Raw genomic sequence first — 21,109 nt, 5'->3', positions numbered from 1 at the left:
TTGTGGTGATTAGTTTGTTCTGTCTTCTGTAAGTAAAGAACCCCTTTTGGAACCTTACGGACTGTGCTGTCGATGTGTCTGCTGGTTTGGACAACCTATTTTAAGAGCCTTCTTAAAATAGTACAACGCATTTTGTGACCCACCCCTGGTGCATCACAATATCCTTGGCCCAACCCTAAACCTCAACCTCACCCTAGCTCTACATCTGTCTCTTTCCCCACACGACAATCCAGTAGTTGTTGTCCATGCGTATAAAAGGAACATTGGCATGAACAGCACATTTAACAGACAAATTCAAACTGAAGAACAGGAGAAAGGCAGTGTTCCTCTCAGGAAAGGCCTGTCTCTTTCCCTGCGCTTGACCATATTTTACTCTGCAGTCACTATGGCTCAAACCAGGGGGCTACACAGGAAGCCCTCTGTAGAAGAGCACGGCCACGCTGCAGGCATCTTCCCGTACACAGCATCCTGCAGGGGGGGTCTGGAGAATGAAAAATCAGGAGAGCGAAGGCATTGTTCATTTATTTTCTTTTATTCCTTTATTTGCTTTCAAATATATTTGTTCCTCTAAAATATTTTTTCTGATACATGATCTAGAATATACACTGACCCAGCACTCTGATGGGAGGACCGCGCCAGTGCAGAGGGCACAGCTGTGGCAGGGCAGCGGCTCTCCGGGCAGTGGCTCTGGACTCCCAGTGGCGATGTACCGGGCCGTACAGAGCAACCGGGAACACGGGCAGACATTGGCGCCAGCAACCCGGCAGTCAGTCCCTCCTTACTGGAGTGTTAAAGTCAGAGTCCGCTGCAGGAGATGGGATGTCAAGGATAGCCACTCCAAGAGACTGGCCAATGTGCTCGTCACCCTCTCGCGAACAATCTGTACATTCATGACAACCTGGCCAGGAAACGGGCAGGTGAAGGGGTGAGATATGGCGCTTGCTGTGAAAGAGCTTTCTATCCATTTAAAAATAGCTGAACTCAAGAAAACATGATAGTCGGAGCCAACAAAGTGCCTGCTGCTGTATTAATACTGCTAACATCCAGTTTAATCCAGCCTGCTGCAGCTTCCCGGCCATGCCTGGGAACAGGCTGACCTCAGAGTGGCAGCGAGAGCCCGTGCAGCCTGGAGAGAAGGAGGGACTGACTCTGGGATCACTGGGGGGACACAGATGGCACCCTGGAAAATGTCAAGATCATTCATTTCTGAATCAGATGAGATAGCAACCTGGTGCAGCTTATCGCTGCTCCTTTTGAGTATCACAGAAATCCAGGCAGCATCTCAGAGAGTTTCACGCACTGCGCATGGTACCTTTCTTCACTGCGTGAATCAGAGACACATTCTTTGAAGGGTACTTGAACTGGTTTTCAAACGGGTGAATTAAACAGCTCGACCTGTGAGAACACGTTCCTTCACGAGCTCTCCTGTCCTCTGTGTCTTCCCAGCTCTTCACCGGCCGCTCATGTGTCACGAACAATGATGAAACCACACCCGATCTTTAACCAGGACCAAAGGCATGACCAATGGCATGGGTGACTGACCAACTGACCGTCTGACCATCTGACCGTCTTACGGACTGGCATTTCTGCATGAGAGCTGACAAGGGTCCACAGTCTGCCTCTGTGTCACTGATGCTAAGCAGCTATGCTGAGGTCTGAGCGTAAGGAAAACGAAACAAAGAAACATCATAATTAGCTCAAAGAGCTGTGTTTATCTAGTTTTGCTGTCAGTATATATATATACTTACATAGAAATCTTGATGTCTGCAGTCTGCAGCAGCAGGGCCCTGGGCTGGCTAAGGACTTGTGTAGCTTTCTTCAAAATCTGTATTACACAGGAAAGCAGTAGCTTTCTGTGCTCCCTGGCTGAATTATTAGGAAGCCCGGTCCCATGGGCTCTCAGCAGCTGAGCTGGGGTGCAGGAGTGAGAACAGACCCCAAAATGTCAGCCCTGTTGAAAATCAATGGAGGTACCCTGCTACCCCGATCACAGCCCCCACAGGGCGGGCAGAAGAGTGGGACAGTGGGGGAGGCACCTAGTTGAGTTACATTGGAGCCTGGTAGGGGTGTTCCAATGGAAATTGCTGGAGCTCTTACACATGGAAACAAAAGCAAACGTTTTGGAAATAATTGAAAGCTCCCCGTGCTGAACCTTCAGTAGTCTCAGAAGGAAAGTGAAAACACAGCAGCTTCAGCCTTGTTTACCAGTGCTCATTCTGTCATCAGCAGCATGGTCCAGAATGACCACAGCCTCTTGCAGGTTCTCGTTTACTGAACACTGTCTCTATACGAGTTCATTTACTGAACATCACATCCATGAGAGCTCATTTACTAAATACCGTGTCTGTATTAGCTCATTTACTAAACACCGTGTCTGTATTAGCTCACTTACTGAACCCTGCATCTGTAAGTGCACATTTACCGAACACTGTGTCTGCAAGGACAGACTTACTGAACAACACTTCTGTAAAAGTCTGCATCTGGAGTCAGCTGAACTGGAATCCTCATTAAGTGGAAGAGTTTTAAATGTGTTGGCGATTGATCGTCTAGCGTCTAAAGAGCGAAATACTTCATTAACAGGTACAATGTGACCTGTGAGTATATGCAGGGCTGATCGAATTCACATGCAAGGCCACTGTCTGAGCACTGTTTCAAGTAAAAGGCATCCCTACAGCAGGAGAGGCTGAGTCTGGTCCTGGAGAACTGCAGTTCAGTTTTAGGGGTCACTCTTCAATCGGCAGTTCGAACAATTTGATTTTGACCATTTACAAAGGTGATTTGCTCATCTGGGTAGTTAAGAGATCACTTGAAAAGAAAATGTCAGCTCTCTGTATGTCGCAAGGCCCACAGCTAGCTATTCCTGACATGACTGAATGAATGAATTGAATAAACAAATCACAACCCAACCATGCTCTCAGTCCTTGACCTATCAAACTATATAGACTATATAATGGTCTGCAGGACCAGAGCTGCCCAGCCCTGCTTACTAAGAAGAAAACTGACAGGTAGTCTCCAGCTGCATTTATAATGACCCACACTTCAAATATATGAAAATAAAATAAGCAACAACATTAGCAACAACAGATGAGGGGTGAGGAAAGGAGAGATTCTGGCCCTTCATATGGTAGGGAGCAGCACTAAGATGGAGACAATCAGGGACTCCAGCAGGAGTACAGATGCCTACAGCCGGGACAGTGATAAAAGGGAAAGACAGATTCTGGAGTTGGGAGCAGTGATAATAAAACAGATTTGAGAATGGGAATACAATCCCTCCCTCCTCCAGACAGTCTCCAGGGCTCTGACAACGAGAAAACAATCCCTTCCGCCTCCAGACTGTCTCCAGGGCTCTGACAATGGGAAAGCAATCCCTCCCTCCTCCAGACTGTCTCCAGGGCTCTGACAATGGGAAAACAATCCCTTCCACCTCGAGAATCTCCCCAGGGCTCTGACAACAGGAATACAATCTCTCCCTCCTCCAGTCTTTCCCCAGGGCTGTGACAATGGGAATACAATCTCTCCCTCCTCGAGAATCTCCCCAGGGCTCTGAAAACAGGAATATAATCCCTTCCACCTCGAGAATCTCCCCAGGGCTCTGACAACAGGAATACAATCTCTCCCTCCTCCAGACTGTCTCCAGGGTTCTGACTGGCCTCCCATGCACAGAAGAGAGATATACTGTATGTCCACTGAACACAAGTCTAAAGGGTGCCCGGCAGAGCCCTGGAGGGAGCAGAGGTATCTGTCCTGGTTGCACAGTGAAGTCAGACCTCTGGAACATCTGGGGGATTTCACAGAATTCCTTTTTCTCCTGCTAGAGCCAGCTGCAAGGCAGCCCTTTAACACAGTCCTGTTACACAACCGCCAGGGACTCAGTCTTGTCCACAACGTCTGCTGTGGCACTGGGGGTCCATGTCCGTGGAGAGGTGCTTGTGTGGGTGTGTGCAAGCGGCAGGGGGCTGATCCACGCGTTGAAAAACTCCTGCAATCAGGTGATGTCAGCAGCAGGGTGGCGCCAGACCGGGTGGGGTGTCGGGGTTCTGCAGCACAGCAGTCAGGCGGTCGCACTATCACACATGCAGCCGGCGCGGAGTATATGGAGTAAGTGAAGGCAGAAGCAAAGCGCTGTCTCTGCTGCAGCTGCTGGGGGGGGGGCGCAGGTGCCCCCTCACCCTGCCCTGACACCCCAAACTCAACGGCAGCCCAGGTCCTGGGGGAAGGATGCAGGTGCGAGAGGGCGAAGGGAATGGTTCACAGACAGGTTTTTAAACAACAAAAAAACAGTAGAAATTTGTGCTTCTTTTGTTACGTTTGTTTCTTGTTTCTACGAAGAGTTTGTCTTTTTTTTGATACCAGTTCTCCTTGGTCCTCCTGGTGGCCCAGCAGGGTCCGACACCAGGAAGCAGTTCTGGCTGCAGCGCCAAGCTGTGCAGTCTCTCAGCTCCGCCGCTTTGGGCCAGACTGCTAACGCCTCCCAGGTGTGCCTCTCCTGGGGAGCCCCCCTCCTCCGCAGGTCCTTCAGCATCTTTGGTAGAGTGTTCGACACTTTGGTGTCCGGGGTGGGGCAGAGGGGGCACGAGAGGGCGTGAAGTGTTGAAGAAGAGGAGGAGGGAAGGAGGAGGAGGGCAGCAGAGAAATGACGGCGGTCTCGCAGCGGAGACCGTGGGAGTGGGCACGATGGGAAGGAAAGAGAGAGGAAGGAACAGTCCAGCAGGGGTAGGGAGAGCAGGACAGGGGGCTTACAGTAGGATGAGCATGGGCGGAGTGGGGGCAAGAGATGGCAGAAGAGGGTGGGAAGAAACAGGGGAAGAAGACAGCAAAGAGAGAGCTCACGGCGGGGCAGTGCCAGCCTCTGCAGGCAGGGGGCGCTCTGTGGACTCATCATCTCGAGAGCAGAAGGGCGGAGAAGAGGGAGCAGGCCAGCAGGGCGCCGAGAGGAAGTGGCAGCAGCTCTGAGGCTCTGCCGGGAAGGACTGCTGAAACAGCAAGCACACAGACATGAACAACAGGGCTGGTTTCCACACTGTGGCACACAATTCACCATGACTTTCTGCTTCCTGCTTCTTGCCACTGAACTGTCTCCTAGCCACACCCTGCTGTCTGCTTCCTGTAACTGACCTGTCTTCTAGCCACACCCTGCTGTCTGCTTCCTGTAACTGACTTGTCTTCTAGCCACACCCTGCTGTCTGCTTCCTGTAACTGTCCTGTCTTGTAGCCACACCCTGCTTCCTGCTTCCTGTAACTGTCCTGTCTCCTAGCAACACCCTGCTGTCTGCTTCCTGTAACTGACCTGTCTTCTAGCCACACCCTGCTGTCTGCTTCCTGTAACTGTCCTGTCTTCTAGCCACACCCTGCTGTCTGCTTCCTGTAACTGACCTGTCTCCTAGCCACACCCTGCTGTCTGCTTCCTGTAACTGTCCTGTCTTCTAGCCACACCCTGCTGTCTGCTTCCTGTAACTCTCCTGTCTTCTAGCCACACCCTGCTGTCTGCTTCCTGTAACTGTCCTGTCTTCTAGCCACACCCTGCTTCCTGTAACTGTCCTGTCTTCTAGCAACACCCTGCTGTCTGCTTCCTGTAACTGTCCTGTCTTCTAGCAACACCCTGCTGTCTGCTTCCTGTAACTGACCTGTCTTCTAGCAACACCCTGATTCCTGCTTCCTGTAACTGTCCTGTCTTCTAGCCACTCCCTACTGCCTGCCATAGCACAGGATCCATTAGTCTGACATATTACCATATTTTATTGATTTGTCATTAAAATGGTACAGCTCGATTTAGGGCTGGGTAAGAGCTGACATCACACCATCTCATTTTTACTGCTTTGTTTACTGAGCGCCCCATGGGAATCTTGCACACAGAATTAGCTTTTGATGTGTTGGTTAGGAGGTTTGCTTAAGTCCACCATTCAGCACTCAGGTACCTGGGGACCTAGCTCATTATAGGCAGAGATACATTACACTACTAAGGGCCGTTAGGGGTCAGGATCATTACCAGAGCGAGCTGGGGTCAGGGCCATTACTAGATATCATACACAAAGGATTCCAAGGGCTCTGTCAGGCGAACTGTTACCGGGCAACCGGGACGTAAGATCTGCATCCTGCTCTTGACAGTTCTAGGACCCTCACCCCTCCTTCCTGTGCTGAACATTAACCATGCAAGCTGCCTGTAAATGAGTTTAATAAATAAAGAACAGATATTGTATTTAAAAGATCAATATGAATTTATATCAAGGGTTTTTCCTGCTGGCAGAAAATCAATGTATTCATAATAAAGCTTTTTTTTTTCCCCTTCCGTTTCTATAAAAAAGTGGTTGAGCGGCCAGCACGCGGCTCCCGATGTCTCTCTCAAGGACCTCTGAAGGGTGGCCAGAGTTGGGAGCTGGGAGAGTCCCTCCCCGGCCTGCTCCATTGCTCGAGCTCCGGAGGTCCGATCCGTGTGGGTGTGTGCAGAGAGAGCTGTGCCTCTCTCCCGTCTCCCGTCTCCCGTCTCCCGTCTCCCGTCTCCCGTCTCCTGACACGCACACACCTGCAGCTGCTGTCTGAGCGGAGTCGGCAGGGATTCCTCGGGACGGGTGCTGCTCACCGTTGGTTTTATGATTATTTTTTTGATTCATTTAGCATCTTGACAAACCCCTCTCTTTTCAAGCCTCCAAGCCCCAATCTGCCAGCTGGTGTTCGGACTTCTCCTAAATGAGACTTCTCCATAGGCGAGGTGGCTAATTTGAACGGACGGTGCTCAACTGGGGACAGACGCAGCTCCCGCTTACTGACAGCGCGTGAGCAGGCGTCAGACCTCAGACAGGGGGCGCTGTTCAGCCGTGAGCAGGGGACGCTCCACCCGACTTCTTTGCCTGCACTACGCCAGCCACTGCATCACGAGAGCGCTCTGGGACAGTGGCCTGGCCCGGCTGGGACCACTTAATCCCAGATTAGAGAGGGCAGCCTGGATTGTGGATTGCCATGGCCAGTTGGGGTTTCCAGTCTTTTTGACTGACTGAGAGTAGTGCTCTCCTTGCACACAGAGACCAGTGCCATGAGGGGCAGGGGCCGGGAAGGGCAACAGGTTGTCGGCGAGCTCCTGGCAGCAGTGCAGCCCCGGGGCGCAGGATGATGGATGAGTCTGTGCTGATGCGCAGACCGCCAGCGGGAGCCGAGATTCTCCCCGACGTGCTGCGGCAGAGACACCGGAAGGGAGAGCGCTGAGCGCTGCCTGCCTGGGCCTGGGCGACAGGCTGGAACAGAGCGCACGTTCACCGCGTCAGAGGGCAGGGAGGGGAGTCACCGCGCTGGCAGCGCCTGACCCCTGAATATGCCCAGGCGTCAGGGTTTACAAAGGAGAAGGGTACATGGGAGGTAGGGATAGCTCTCTGGATCTCTGCTACAAAGCAGTGTGAGTCTGAAAGCCAATCCTTATGGCAGATGATTTCTATTACATCTGCAGCTCATTGTTGTTTACTAAATGGGGACATAGTTCTTACTTCGCATTATTGTTAACAATATTTTTACCATGGATATTACCATACAGAGTCCCCGTGCCCTGACTCACACCTGTACTCCAGAGTCTGGCTGCCCTGAATCACACCTGTACACCAGTCCCCTTGCCCTGACTCACACCTGTACACCAGAGTCCCCATGCCCTGACTCACACCCGTACTCCAGAGTCTGGCTGCCCTGAATCACACCTGTACACCAGAGTCCGGCTGCCCTGACTCACACCTGTACTCCAGAGTCCCCCTGCCCTGAATCACACCTGTACACCAGAGTCCCCTTGCCCTGACTCACACCTGTACTCCAGAGTCTGGCTGCCCTGAATCACACCTGTAAACCAGTGTCCCCTTGCCCTGACTCACACCTGTACACCAGAGTCCCCGTGCCCTGACTCACACCTGTACACCAGAGTCCGGCTGCCCTGACTCACACCTGTACTCCAGAGTCCCCTTGCCCTGACTCACACCTGTACTCCAGAGTCCCCTTGCCCTGAATCACACCTGTACACCAGAGTCCCCGTGCCCTGACTCACACCTGTACTCCAGAGTCCCCCTGCCCTGAATCACACCTGTACACCAGAGTCCCCCTGCCCTGAGTCACACCTGTACACCAGAGTCCCCCTGCCTTGAGTCACACCTGTACACCAGAGTCCCCCTGCCTTGAGTCACACCTGTACACCAGAGTCCCCCTGCCCTGACTCACACCTGTACACCCCCTGCCCTGAGTCACACCTGTACACCAGAGTCTGGCTGCCCTGACTCACACCTGTGCACCAGTCTTGCAACTCTGTTTTTAGAAGTACCTGATTCTACTGGAGAGACTTGCCTCTGTCTCTCTCTGTGTGTGCCTGTCGGACTTTGTCTCATCTGTGTGTCATGTGTATATACCTGTGTGAGGAGTATAGGTGTCATATGTTTGTATGTGTGCACCATATTTTGTTGTTTGTCTGTGTGTGCAGTATGTACATCATGTGTACATGTGCATGTGTCATGTGCGTGTCCGAGTGAGAAGTTTGTGTCTCATATGTGTGTGTCTGTGTCATGTGTGTATTCTGTGCGCAGTACGTGTGTGTCTGCGTGTGCAGTAAGTATGTTGTGTGTGTCTGTGAGTGCAGTGTGTTGTGTGTGTGTGTTGAATCTCACAGCACTAATTCCCTGTCTGTCTCTCTCCTCAGCTCTGCTCTCTCCTGCTGTTAGTGCGCTTTCCTCTTTCCAGAAGGATAATTCAGTGTGTGCGTTGTGTGTCTGTGTGTGCAGTACGTGTCGTGTGGGCTGTGCGTCGTGTGTGCAGTAAGTGTGTTGTGTGAGTGTGTGTGTGTGTGTTGAATCTCACAGCACTAATTACCTGTCTGTCTCTCTCCTCAGCTCTGCTCTCTCCTGCTGTTAGTGCGCTTTCCTCTTTCCAGAAGGATAATTCAGTGTGTGCGTTGTGCGTCTGTGTGTGCAGTACGTGTCGTGTGGGCTGTGCGTCGTGTGTGCAGTAAGTGTGTTGTGTGTGTGTGTGTGTTGAATCTCACAGCACTAATTACCTGTCTGTCTCTCTCCTCAGCTCTGCTCTCTCCTGCTGGCAGTTTGCTTTCCTCTTTCCAGATTAATAAATAATTCACTGTGTTCTTCACTGACTCCCACTGGCTCGCTTTGTTTCCGAAGGAGGTGTTTGCAAGCCACCGCTCTGTTCTTTATATATTAGTGTTTCGTCCTCAATCGTTGTCATGGACACTAACTCTCTCAGAAGCTCGGGGCTTTGCAGCTGACACCCATTTGTTAATGAGAGGAGTGTGATCCGATCGGTGTCCCCCCTCCTTCGTAATGGGCAGTCTTGCAGATCCGGATGTCTGAAGCAGACTGCACTGGGATCTCCGGAAACCTCCTTGGCCGGTTGGGCAGTTGAGCTGAACTCCTGGCTCTGTGTGCTCGGCTCCGTGACCCTCTGGGCTGGAGTCCTGCCCAGACCCGCTGGCCAGCCAGACATGCTCAGCGTCTGCCACACCTGCAGTTCGTGAGGTTCTTTCTGCTCTGTCAATCCCCCTTAATCCCACACTCTCTGCGTCCCCTCCCCTTCTCCAGGAGAGTCAGCAGCAGGCCAGGCAGCCGAGAGAGGTATCAAGCAGCATCACCCAGCCGGGGAGTGGTACGCACCTGTGTTGGAGATCGGGTTGTCCTGTTTACACCGGCCCTTGGTCACGGACACGTCGTCGATCGCAATGTCTCCTTCGAAGCCCGAGCCACGCACCCCCTCAAACACCACCTGCAAGGCAGGAAGAGAGAGGGTGAGACAGGCCTGAGTCAGGAGGCCTGTAGAAGAGCTGTCGGAGACCACACAGCTGCAGTATAACACACCACTGAAGAGAGTGAGACAGGCCTGAGTCAGGAGGCCTGTAGAAGAGCTGTCAGAGACCACACAGCTGCAGTATAACACACCACTGAAGAGAGTGAGACAGGCCTGAGACAGGAGGCCTGTAGAAGAGCTGTCAGAGAGCGCACAGCTGCAGTATAACACACCACTGAAGAGAGTGAGACAGGCCTGAGACAGGAGGCCTGTAGAAGAGCTGTCAGAGAGCGCACATCCTGCAATATAACACACCACTGAAGAGAGTGAGACAGGCCTGAGACAGGAGGCCTGTAGAAGAGCTGTCAGAGAGCGCACATCCTGCAATATAACACACCACTGAAGAGAGTGAGACAGGCCTGAGACAGGAGGCCTGTAGAAGAGCTGTCAGAGACCACACAGCTGCAGTATAACACACCACTGAAGAGAGTGAGACACAAGACAATAGACCAGTGAGCTGTGACTGGAACACTAAACTACAGCTATCTACAGTAAAACACTTCACACACAGCACTGTCTACTGTAACACACTGCTCCACACACAGCACTGTCTACAGTAACACACTGCTCCACACACAGCACTGTCTACAGTAACACACTGCTCCACACACAGCACTGTCTACAGTAACACACTGCACAAACAACAGGCCTACTCCACACACAGCACTGTCAACAGTAACACACTGCACACACAACAGGGCTACTGCACACACAGCACTGTCAACAGTAACACACTGCTCCAGACACAGCACTGTCTACAGTAACACACTGCACACACAACAGGGCTACTCCACACACACGGATTCCACCGACTGCTTGTTGAAATTGTTTTTACCACACTGTATTTATAGTTTTGGGATCAACTGAGGTAGACTGAGCAGTCCTCCCAGTCAGCCCCCTGCAGTGATACACACTGCAGCCACAGCGAGGGGTCAGTGGGTTGGTCTGGTCAGATAGTTCCACTGAGGCCAGCAAGCGAGAGGAATCTGAATTACCCCCAGTGCTTACCGAGCAGTCAATTCAATTCAATTTATTTTTACATAGCGCCTTTCACAACCAGGTTGCCCCAAAGGCACTTATCAAAGCAAGTGACCATACGTGTTGTGAATACAGAACAGAAAAGACCCGAAGAGAAACCAAAAACTCCTCAGTAAGGAGAAAAAAAAACCTCTTGGGGTCCAAGGACAACTGGCTGCCCAACCCCTCTGGGCATGCTAACATTATACAATTAAAAAGAGAAAGAAATGAAGAAATGACTGATCCCCTCTCCCTGGAACCTCTGACCACACACAGCCAGGCGTCTCTCTTCTGCAGCTCCGCAGGCTGCCTGAGAGTCTGTTTAATTGGATCAGGGCAGCAGGACAGGGACTGGGGACTGGTGCTGGAGAAGGGGCTGTGTGCTGGCCAGTGTCCACCAGCCCTGCTCTGTCCCGGGATCCGAGCGGGACAGGAGCGGGACCGAGGGGGTTGTCCGCAGGCTGCATCTGCTCCAGGATGGTCATTCCTGAAATCCTGGCATGTTTTCCAAGCCAGCTTCACACCCGGATCTCTGTACGGAGCCCAAGCCAGCGCCGTAAAAAAAAAAAATTCAAAGTCGAATTCTTTAAGTGCCCTCACCGCTGGGGGGTGCTAACGCGAGAGAGGGGGTGGACCTGTAATGCACACCCCTCTACTGTGATGCAGTTAATCCAGTTTGCACAATGGCGGGGTCCAGCCCAGACCGGGGAGCCCCTAAAGCAGCAAAGCCATCAGTGGCCAAGACTCCTCAGCCACACAGCCAGGGCAGCAAGGAGGGGGGTAACTTATTTACCACCCCTGGTTTGCCGAGGCTCGGCAGGATAATCTGCTGGGAGAGAATTAATTAAGGAGCTCGGCCACCATCCGCAACACGCCCGTCAAACTGCGATTATATTTCGCTGAGTGATTCTCAAACGGGGAGCTGATTTTATTAGCAATATTTTTTTCTATTTTCCGCACTTGTGTGAGTGTTAATTACACCCCTGTCTTGGCCCTGCGGAGAAATCCCTTCTGTGCTCCCAGCGCTACATGAGACGCGTGATTCGCCGAGCTCTCCTCTGGCGCAGAGGCCGGCTGCTCAAGATGCCGCCTGCATGCTTGATGTGACCTCTCTGCCCATCAGCCAGCAGCCCTTGGCTCTGCGGAGACTGCCCCCGCTGGCTGCAGGAGGGGGTGGGCAGGGTATTTTTTCAAACAAAGCAGTGATTCCTTGTCTCCAATTAGGATCGCAGCCATCTGCTCGCTCTGCTCCCGCCACACGGCTGCTGCCATCCGGAGTGATCTCTGTCACCGGCTTGGCTCAATCCCAGAATCCTCTCTGAAGGCTCAGTGAGAGCGCTGGCTCCTGCCTGCAGCCCACAGGGGTGAACGCCCAGGAGCTTGTGGCTGGACCTGCCACCTTCGTCCACAGTGGAACAGGAATCAAGAAAAGTGCGAGTGTGTGTGACTGTGTGCGCGTGAGAGGGAGTGTGTGAGCGACAGTGTGAGTGTGTGTGACTGTGTGTGAGCGACAGTGTGAGTGTGTGTGACTGTGTGAGTGAGAGGGAGTGTGAGAGCGACAGTGTGAGTGTGTGACTGTGAGTAAGAGGGAGCGTGTGAGTGACAGTGTGAGTGTTTGCGACTGTGTGTGAGCGACAGTGTGAGTGTGTTCGAGTGAGAGGGAGTGTGAGAGCGACAGTGTGAGTGTGTGACTGTGAGTGAGAGGGAGCGTGTGAGTGACAGTGTGAGTGTTTGCGACTGTGAGTGAGCGACAGTGTGAGTGTGTTCGAGTGTGTGTGACTGTGTGTGACTGTGTGTGAGTGTGAGCGACAGTGTGAGTGTGTGCGACTGTGTGTGAGCGACAGTGTGAGTGTGTTCGAGTGTGTGTGACTGTGTGTGACTGTGTGTGAGTGTGAGCGACAGTGTGAGTGTGTGCGACTGTGTGTGAGAGACAGTGTGAGTGTGTGATTGTGAGTGAGAGGGAGCGTCTGAGTGACAGTGTGAGTGTTTGCGACTGTGAGTGAGCGACAGTGTGAGTGTGTTCGAGTGTGTGTGACTGTGTGTGACTGTGTGTGAGTGTGAGCGACAGTGTGAGTGTGTGCGACTGTGTGTGAGCGACAGTGTGAGTGTGTGTGACTGTGTGTAAGTTAGAGGGCGCGTGTGAGCGACAGTGTTAGTGTGTGGTACTGTGTGTGAGCGACAGTGTGAGTGTGTGGTACTGTGTGTGAGCGACACTGTGAGTGTGTGGTACTGTGTGTGAGCGACAGGGCGAGTGTGTGCGACTGTGTGTAAGATAGAGGGCGCGTGTGAGCGACAGTGTGAGTGTGTGCTACTGTGTGTGAGCGACTGCGAGTGTGTGCGACTGTGTGTGAGCGACAGTGTGAGTGTGTGCGAGTGAGAGGGAGTGTGAGAGCGACAGTGTGAGTGTGTGTGAGCGACAGTGCGAGTGTGTGTGACTGTGAGTGAGAGGGAGCGTGTGAGTGACAGTGCGAGTGTGTGCGACTGTGTGTGAGCGACAGGGCGAGTGTATGTGACTGTGTGTGAGTGACAGTGCGAGTGTGTGCGACTGTGTGTGAGCGATAGTGCGAGTGTGTGCGACTGTGTGTGAGCGACAGTGTGAGTGTATGTGACTGTGTGTGAGCGACAGTTTGAGTGTATGTGACTGTGTGTGAGTGACAGGGCGAGTGTATGTGACTGTGTGTGAGTGACAGTGCGAGTGTGTGCGACTGTGTGTGAGCGATAGTGCGAGTGTGTGCGACTGTGTGTGAGCGACAGTGTGAGTGTGTGCTACTGTGTGTGAGCGACAGTGCGAGTGTGTGTGACTGTGTGTGAGCGACAGTGCGAGTGTGTGTGATTACTAGCTAGCTAGCAGCAGTAGGAGGGGTAGAAGCAGTAATAGCAGAGGTACAGTAGCAGTCGTGAGAGTAGCAGGGCTGGTGGTGGTGGTGGTAGGAGTAGTATCGGGGGTGATATCGTTCTGGTCAGCCCTCCCATGCTGTGTTGACAGAGTGGATGGAAACGGAGAGAGAGTGCGTGTGGGCTGGGCGTGCTCATGACTGCCTCCCTACAGAGGGGTCCCCACCCCTCACCCAGCCCCACCCTTCCTCCGGAGACCCACCCTGTTCATGCACACACTTTCCTTCAGTGCTGATTAAACATTTACTCGCATGTGGTTCTCAGACACCGACTCCGGTCCAATCGATACGTTTTATTACAGACGTTACAAAGAGACGCCGGAGACAGGAGACCCCTCGGCGCCGCTTGAGTTTAAACCTTCCCAAAATAGGGCCGTTACAGTAAAATCGATGGCAGTAACGTTTGCTCATGTATTTATTCACCCACCATCTGCTCTCTCCAGCTGCGTTTACGAGGCTCCGAGCAGACAAGTGGCCAATTAAACACTGCTTCCGTTTTAACGGACTCTATTGCCAGAGCCCTTGGCCAGACAGTGCGATTCCAGGGGACACCGGGGGCTCCAGATATCTAAAGGTACCCTGGGATTCAGCTGGGCTGTTCGGGCCTTTAGTGGATGTCCTGACACCCCGTCTCCCTGCTGTCACCCCTCAGTGCCCTGACTGACCCCTCTCTCTGTAGAGACACTCCATCTCCCTGCTGTCACCCCTCAGTGCCCTGACTGACCCCTCTCTCTGTAGAGACACCCCATCTCCCTGCTGTCACCCCTCAGTGCCCTGACTGACCCCTCTCTCTGTAGAGACACCCCATCTCCCTGCTGTCACCCCTCAGTGTACTGACTGACCCCTCTCTCTGTAGAGACACCCCATCTCCCTGCTGTCGCCCCTCAGTGCCCTGACTGACCCTCTGTCTCCCTGTGGCTCTGTGTTTTCCAGCCGGAGTCTCTGGATGCTGTCCTGGTTGTGGTTCCTGCTGAGACTATTGATCTCTTTCCTGCAGTTGACAGCGCTCCAGGGCTGTAATGGGAGGCATCAGGCCCAGAGCATGTTCTGCACAGCCAGGACTCCACACTGACTGAACACACTGCAAGTGTTCAGTACCTCCAGGCCCAGGGGGCTCTGGCTGATTTTTAATAAGAAACAACAAATAACAAAATGCCAAATAAATGTCTGACACAATATAAAATGAGCCCCTAAAGGAATGTGTTGAATAACTGTAATATTAGGAGATTTCTTTCTTAAAGTTTACACACAGTCACACACACTGGCATTGAGCACATTCACACACACACAACCACACACTCACACAGTTACACACACTCTCATACTGAGGGCTGACCAGAACGATATCACCCCCGATACTACTCCTACCACCACCACCACCAGCCCTGCTACTCTCACGACTGCTACCTCTGCTATTACTGCTTCTACCCCTCCTACTGCTGCTGCTAGACCTGCTGCTACAACTGAGACTACTGCTACTACCGCTGTTACCCCTGATTCTGCCCCTGCTGCTACAACTGAGACTCCTGCTGCTCCTGCTGTTACCCCTGATTCTGCCCCTGCTGCTACAACTGAGACTCCTGCTGCTCCTGCTGTTACCCCTGATTCTGCCCCTGCTGCTACAACTGAGACTCCTGCTGCTCCTGCTGTTACCCCTGATTCTGCCCCTGCTGCTACAACTGAGACTCCTGCTGCTCCTACTGTTACCCCTGATTCTGCCCCTGCTGCTACAACTGAGACTCCTGCTGCTCCTGCTGTTACCCCTGATTCTGCCCCTGCTGCTACAACTGAGACTACTGCTACTACCGCTGTTACCCCTGATTCTGCCCCTGCTGCTACAACTGAGACTCCTGCTGCTCCTGCTGTTACCCCTGATTCTGCCCCTGCTGCTACAACTGAGACTCCTGCTGCTCCTACTGTTACCCCTGATTCTGCCCCTGCTGCTACAACTGAGACTCCTGCTGCTCCTGCTGTTACCCCTGATTCTGCCCCTGCTGCTACAACTGAGACTCCTGCTGCTCCTGCTGTTACCCCTGATTCTGCCCCTGCTGCTACAACTGAGACTCCTGCTGCTCCTACTGTTACCCCTGATTCTGCCCCTGCTGCTACAACTGAGACTCCTGCTGCTCCTGCTGTTACCCCTGATTCTGCCCCTGCTGCTACAACTGAGACTCCTGCTGTTGCCCCTGATTCTGCCCCTGCTGCTACAACTGAGACTCCTGCTGCTCCTGCTGTTACCCCTGATTCTGCCCCTGCTGCTACAACTGAGACTCCTGCTGCTCCTGCTGTTACCCCTGATTCTGCCCCTGCTGCTACAACTGAGACTCCTGCTGTTACCCCTGATTCTGCCCCTGCTGCTACAACTGAGACTCCTGCTGCTCCTGCTGTTGCCCCTGATTCTGCCCCTGCTGCTACAACTGAGACTCCTGCTGCTCCTGCTGTTACCCCTGATTCTGCCCCTGCTGCTACAACTGAGACTCCTGCTGCTCCTGCTGTTACCCCTGATTCTGCCCCTGCTGCTACAACTGAGACTCCTGCTGCTCCTGCTGTTGCCCCTGATTCTGCCCCTGCTGCTACAACTGACCTCCTGCTGCTCCTGCTGTTACCCCTGATTCTGCCCCTGCTGCTACAACTGAGACTCCTGCTGCTCCTGCTGTTGCCCCTGATTCTGCCCCTGCTGCTACAACTGACCTCCTGCTGCTCCTGCTGTTACCCCTGATTCTGCCCCTGCTGCTACAACTGAGACTCCTGCTGCTCCTGCTGTTGCCCCTGATTCTGCCCCTGCTGCTACAACTGAGACTCCTGCTGCTCCTGCTGTTACCCCTGATTCTGCCCCTGCTGCTACAACTGAGACTCCTGCTGCTCCTACTGTTACCCCTGATTCTGCCCCTGCTGCTACAACTGAGACTCCTGCTGCTCCTGCTGTTACCCCTGATTCTGCCCCTGCTGCTACAACTGAGACTCCTGCTGTTACCCCTGATTCTGCCCCTGCTGCTACAACTGACCTCCTGCTGCTCCTGCTGTTACCCCTGATTCTGCCCCTGCTGCTACAACTGAGACTCCTGCTGCTCCTGCTGTTGCCCCTGATTCTGCCCCTGCTGCTACAACTGAGACTCCTGCTGCTCCTGCTGTTACCCCTGATTCTGCCCCTGCTGCTACAACTGAGACTCCTGCTGCTCCTGCTGTTACCCCTGATTCTCCCCCTGCTGCTACAACTGAGACTCCTGCTGCTCCTGCTGTTACCCCTGATTCTGCCCCTGCTGCTACAACTGAGACTCCTGCTGCTCCTGCTGTTACCCCTGATTCTCCCCCTGCTGCTACAACTGAGACTCCTGCTGCTCCTGCTGTTACCCCTGATTCTGCCCCTGCTGCTACAACTGAGACTCCTGCTGCTCCTGCTGTTACCCCTGATTCTGCCCCTGCTGCTACAACTGAGACTCCTGCTGTTACCCCTGATTCTGCCCCTGCTGCTACAACTGAGACTCCTGCTGCTCCTGCTGTTACCCCTGATTCTGCCCCTGCTGCTACAACTGACCTCCTGCTGCTCCTACTGTTACCCCTGATTCTGCCCCTGTTCCCTGCTCCTACAACTGCTACTCATCCTACTACTACCCCTGCTACTACAAATGTTACTTGTACTACTACCCCTGCTACTACTACTACCCCTGCTACTAGTCCAATGACATGCTGGTAGGTTAACTGGCTTCTGGAAAAACTGGCCCTGGTGTGAGTGCATTAGTCTGGCCCTGTGATGGACTGGTGTCCTGTCCAGGGTGTATCCACCTTGTGCCCATTGCTTGCTGGGATAGGCTCCCCGTAACCCTTAATTGGAAAAAGTAGTAAGAAAACGTATGAATAGAAAATGCCCCACTCTCTTCAGGTGTACCCCAAGGCTTATGTTAAGAATTGATCTGTTTTTAATCTATTTACTCCCATCAGGCAGTCTTTTTGGCGAAAAGGATGTCTGCTTTCAGTTTTAAGATGACGACATTCAGTGTTATATCTCCATCTCATCTGACCCTCCACGTGACAGCTCGGTAATGCCAATCTTTGTGAGTGAAATTTATGCCTGGTTGAGCTCAAATTTCCTCCACTTCAATTTGACAAAAACTGAGGTGATATGCCTAAATCCCCGGCAGACACGATACATCCTGTTTAGGAAATTCCCCACAATTTGGAAAAAATAGCCTCAAATTTTGCTTTGCTATGAGAAGTCTGGGGGTCTTGTGCGATCTTGAGTTTTGAATCACCCCGATTCTGGCCCGTCTTCACTCGCTCCTCTTCACCCAGTGCACTCAGTTCAGAGTTTTGCTCTTTAAAAGCCCTTCACACCAAATCCCTGCCATGCTCCTCTCTCATCCCTCGCTGTGACCCAGCAGAGTCTTCTCACAGGTCTGCTGCAGCCGGCTGGCTCCCCCGCCCTGGAGCTCCCTCCCTGCCCATCGGAGAGCTGTCACTCTCCTACACGTTTAGATCAGGCTCTTAATTAGTGTTCGTATCTCTGTCTTTATTTCTCTTCAGTGTTATTGTGATTTTGAACCCTGTAATGTACACCAAACACTGGGGGTGTACTTGGGCCCTGAAATAATCTGATATAAATCCTTACTGCTGCCGTCACTGCCACAACTAGTCCTGCTGCTGCAGCTGCTACAACCCCTGTAGGACTACTGCTACTACTGCAGTTACTACTACTGCTACCACGGCTGATACTGCTCCAGTTACTACTGCAGTCACCACTGTGACCACTCCTGCTACCACCACCGTCACTACCACGGTTACCACCATTATTAATACTCCTGCTACCACCATCGTCACTACCACTGTTACCACCATTATTAATACTCCTGCTACCACCACCGTCACTACCACTGTTACCACCATTATTAATACTCCTGCTACCACCACCGTCACTACCACTGTTACCACCATTATTAATACTCCTGCTACCACCACCGTCACTACCACTGCTACCACCATTATTAATACTCCTGCTACCACCACCGTCACTACCACAGTTACCACCATTATTAATACTCCTGCTACCACCACCGTCACTACCACTGCTACCACCATTATTAATACTCCTGCTACCACCACCGTCACTACCACTGCTACCACCATTATTAATACTCCTGCTACCACCACCGTCACTACCACAGTTACCACCATTATTAATACTCCTGCTACCACCACCGTCACTACCACTGTTACCACCATTATTAATACTCCTGCTACCACCACCGTCACTACCACTGTTACCACCATTATTAATACTCCTGCTACCACCACCGTCACTACCACTGTTACCACCATTATTAATACTCCTGCTACCACCACCGTCACTACCACTGTTACCACCATTATTAATACTCCTGCTACCACCACCGTCACTACCACTGTTACCACCATTATTAATACTCCTGCTACCACCACCGTCACTACCACTGTTACCACCATTATTAATACTCCTGCTACCACCACCGTCACTACCACAGTTACCACCATTATTAATACTCCTGCTACCACCACCGTCACTACCACAGTTACCACCATTATTAATACTCCTGCTACCACCACCGTCACTACCACTGTTACCACCATTATTAATACTCCTGCTACCACCACCGTCACTACCACTGTTACCACCATTATTAATACTCCTGCTACCACCACCGTCACTACCACTGTTACCACCATTATTAATACTCCTGCTACCACCACCGTCACTACCACTGTTACCACCATTATTAATACTCCTGCTACCACCACCGTCACTACCACTGCTACCACCATTATTAATACTCCTGCTACCACCACCGTCACTACCACTGTTACCACCATTATTAATACTCCTGCTACCACCACCGTCACTACCACTGTTACCACCATTATTAATACTCCTGCTACCACCACCGTCACTACCACTGCTACCACCATTATTAATACTCCTGCTACCACCACCGTCACTACCACTGTTACCACCATTATTAATACTCCTGCTACCACCACCGTCACTACCACTGTTACCACCATTATTAATACTCCTGCTACCACCACCGTCACTACCACTGTTACCACCATTATTAATACTCCTGCTACCACCACCGTCACTACCACTGTTACCACCATTATTAATACTCCTGCTACCACCACCGTCACTACCACAGTTACCACCATTATTAATACTCCTGCTACCACCACCGTCACTACCACAGTTACCACCATTATTAATACTCCTGCTACCACCACCGTCACTACCACAGTTACCACCATTATTAATACTCCTGCTACCACCACCGTTACTACCACTCTTAGTACTACTATCTCCACTGTTACTAACGCTGTTACCACCACAGTTACTACTGCTGCTACCACCACAGTTAATACCACTTTTACCACCACTATTACTACTGCTGCTACCACCACTGTTACTACTAATATTGCTAATGTTACTACCACTATTACTACTACTGCTACCACCAGTTACTACCACTGTTACCACCAGTGTTACTACTGCTGCTACCACCACTGTTACTACTGCTCTTACTACTACTATCACCACTGTTACTACCACTGTTACCACCACTGTTACTACTGCTGTTACAACTACTATTGCCACTGTTACTACTACTATCACCACTGTTACTACACCTGTCCACACCTCAGCCCACACCTGAGTGCACACCTCAGTCCACACCTCAGTCCACACCTCAGCCCACACCTGAGTCCACACCTGAGTGCACACCTCAGTCCACACCTCAGCTCACACCTCAGTCCACACCTCAGTCCACACCTGAGTCCACACCTCAGTCCACACCTGAGTCCACACCTCAGCCCACACCTGAGTGCACACCTCAGTCCACACCTCAGCCCACACCTCAGCCCACACCTCAGTCCACACCTCAGTCCACACCTCAGCCCACACCTCAGTCCACACCTCAGTCCACACCTCAGTCCACACCTGAGTGCACACCTCAGCTCACACCTCAGTCCACACCTCAGCCCACACCTGAGTGCACACCTCAGTCCACACCTCAGCCCACACCTGAGTCCACACCTCAGTCCACACCTCAGCCCACACCTCAGCCCACACCTGAGTCCACACCTCAGCCCACACCTCAGTCCACACCTCAGCCCACACCTCAGCCCACACCTCAGCCCACACCTCAGTCCACACCTCAGCCCACACCTCAGCCCACACCTGAGTCCACACCTCAGTCCACACCTGAGTGCACACCTCAGTCCACACCTGAGTGCACACCTGAGTCCACACCTGAGTCCACACCTGAGTGCACACCTCAGCCCACACCTGAGTACACACCTGAGTCCACACCTCAGCCCACACCTGAGTCCACACCTCAGTCCACACCTCAGTCCACACCTCAGTC

At 52.4% G+C, this 21,109-nt stretch overlaps 1 protein-coding gene across 2 annotated transcripts in view; it reads right to left on the bottom strand.

The window, feature by feature from the left end:
- Positions 1-526: 526 nt before the first annotated feature.
- The window catches only part of LOC107078410 (MAM domain-containing glycosylphosphatidylinositol anchor protein 1), a 177,332-nt gene continuing 156,749 nt past the window's right edge, over positions 527-21,109 (bottom strand). Inside the window, exons 17-18 of one of the 2 annotated variants that reach the window (XM_069178576.1) lie at positions 9,621-9,729; positions 527-4,973 (exon numbers count right to left, since the gene is read on the bottom strand). In XM_069178576.1, coding sequence (XP_069034677.1) covers positions 4,879-4,973; positions 9,621-9,729 — 204 coding nt within the window. In that variant the 3' untranslated portion in view covers positions 527-4,878. The remainder of the gene's footprint in view (positions 4,974-9,620; positions 9,730-21,109) is intronic. The other variant, XM_069178577.1, reaches the window with a different exon arrangement.

This window comes from Lepisosteus oculatus, chromosome 2 (assembly GCF_040954835.1).
Source record: "Lepisosteus oculatus isolate fLepOcu1 chromosome 2, fLepOcu1.hap2, whole genome shotgun sequence".
NCBI classification, from domain to species: domain Eukaryota; kingdom Metazoa; phylum Chordata; class Actinopteri; order Semionotiformes; family Lepisosteidae; genus Lepisosteus; species Lepisosteus oculatus.
Note: the sequence above shows the minus strand (reverse complement) of the source record. Positions and strands in the feature narration are given on the sequence as shown.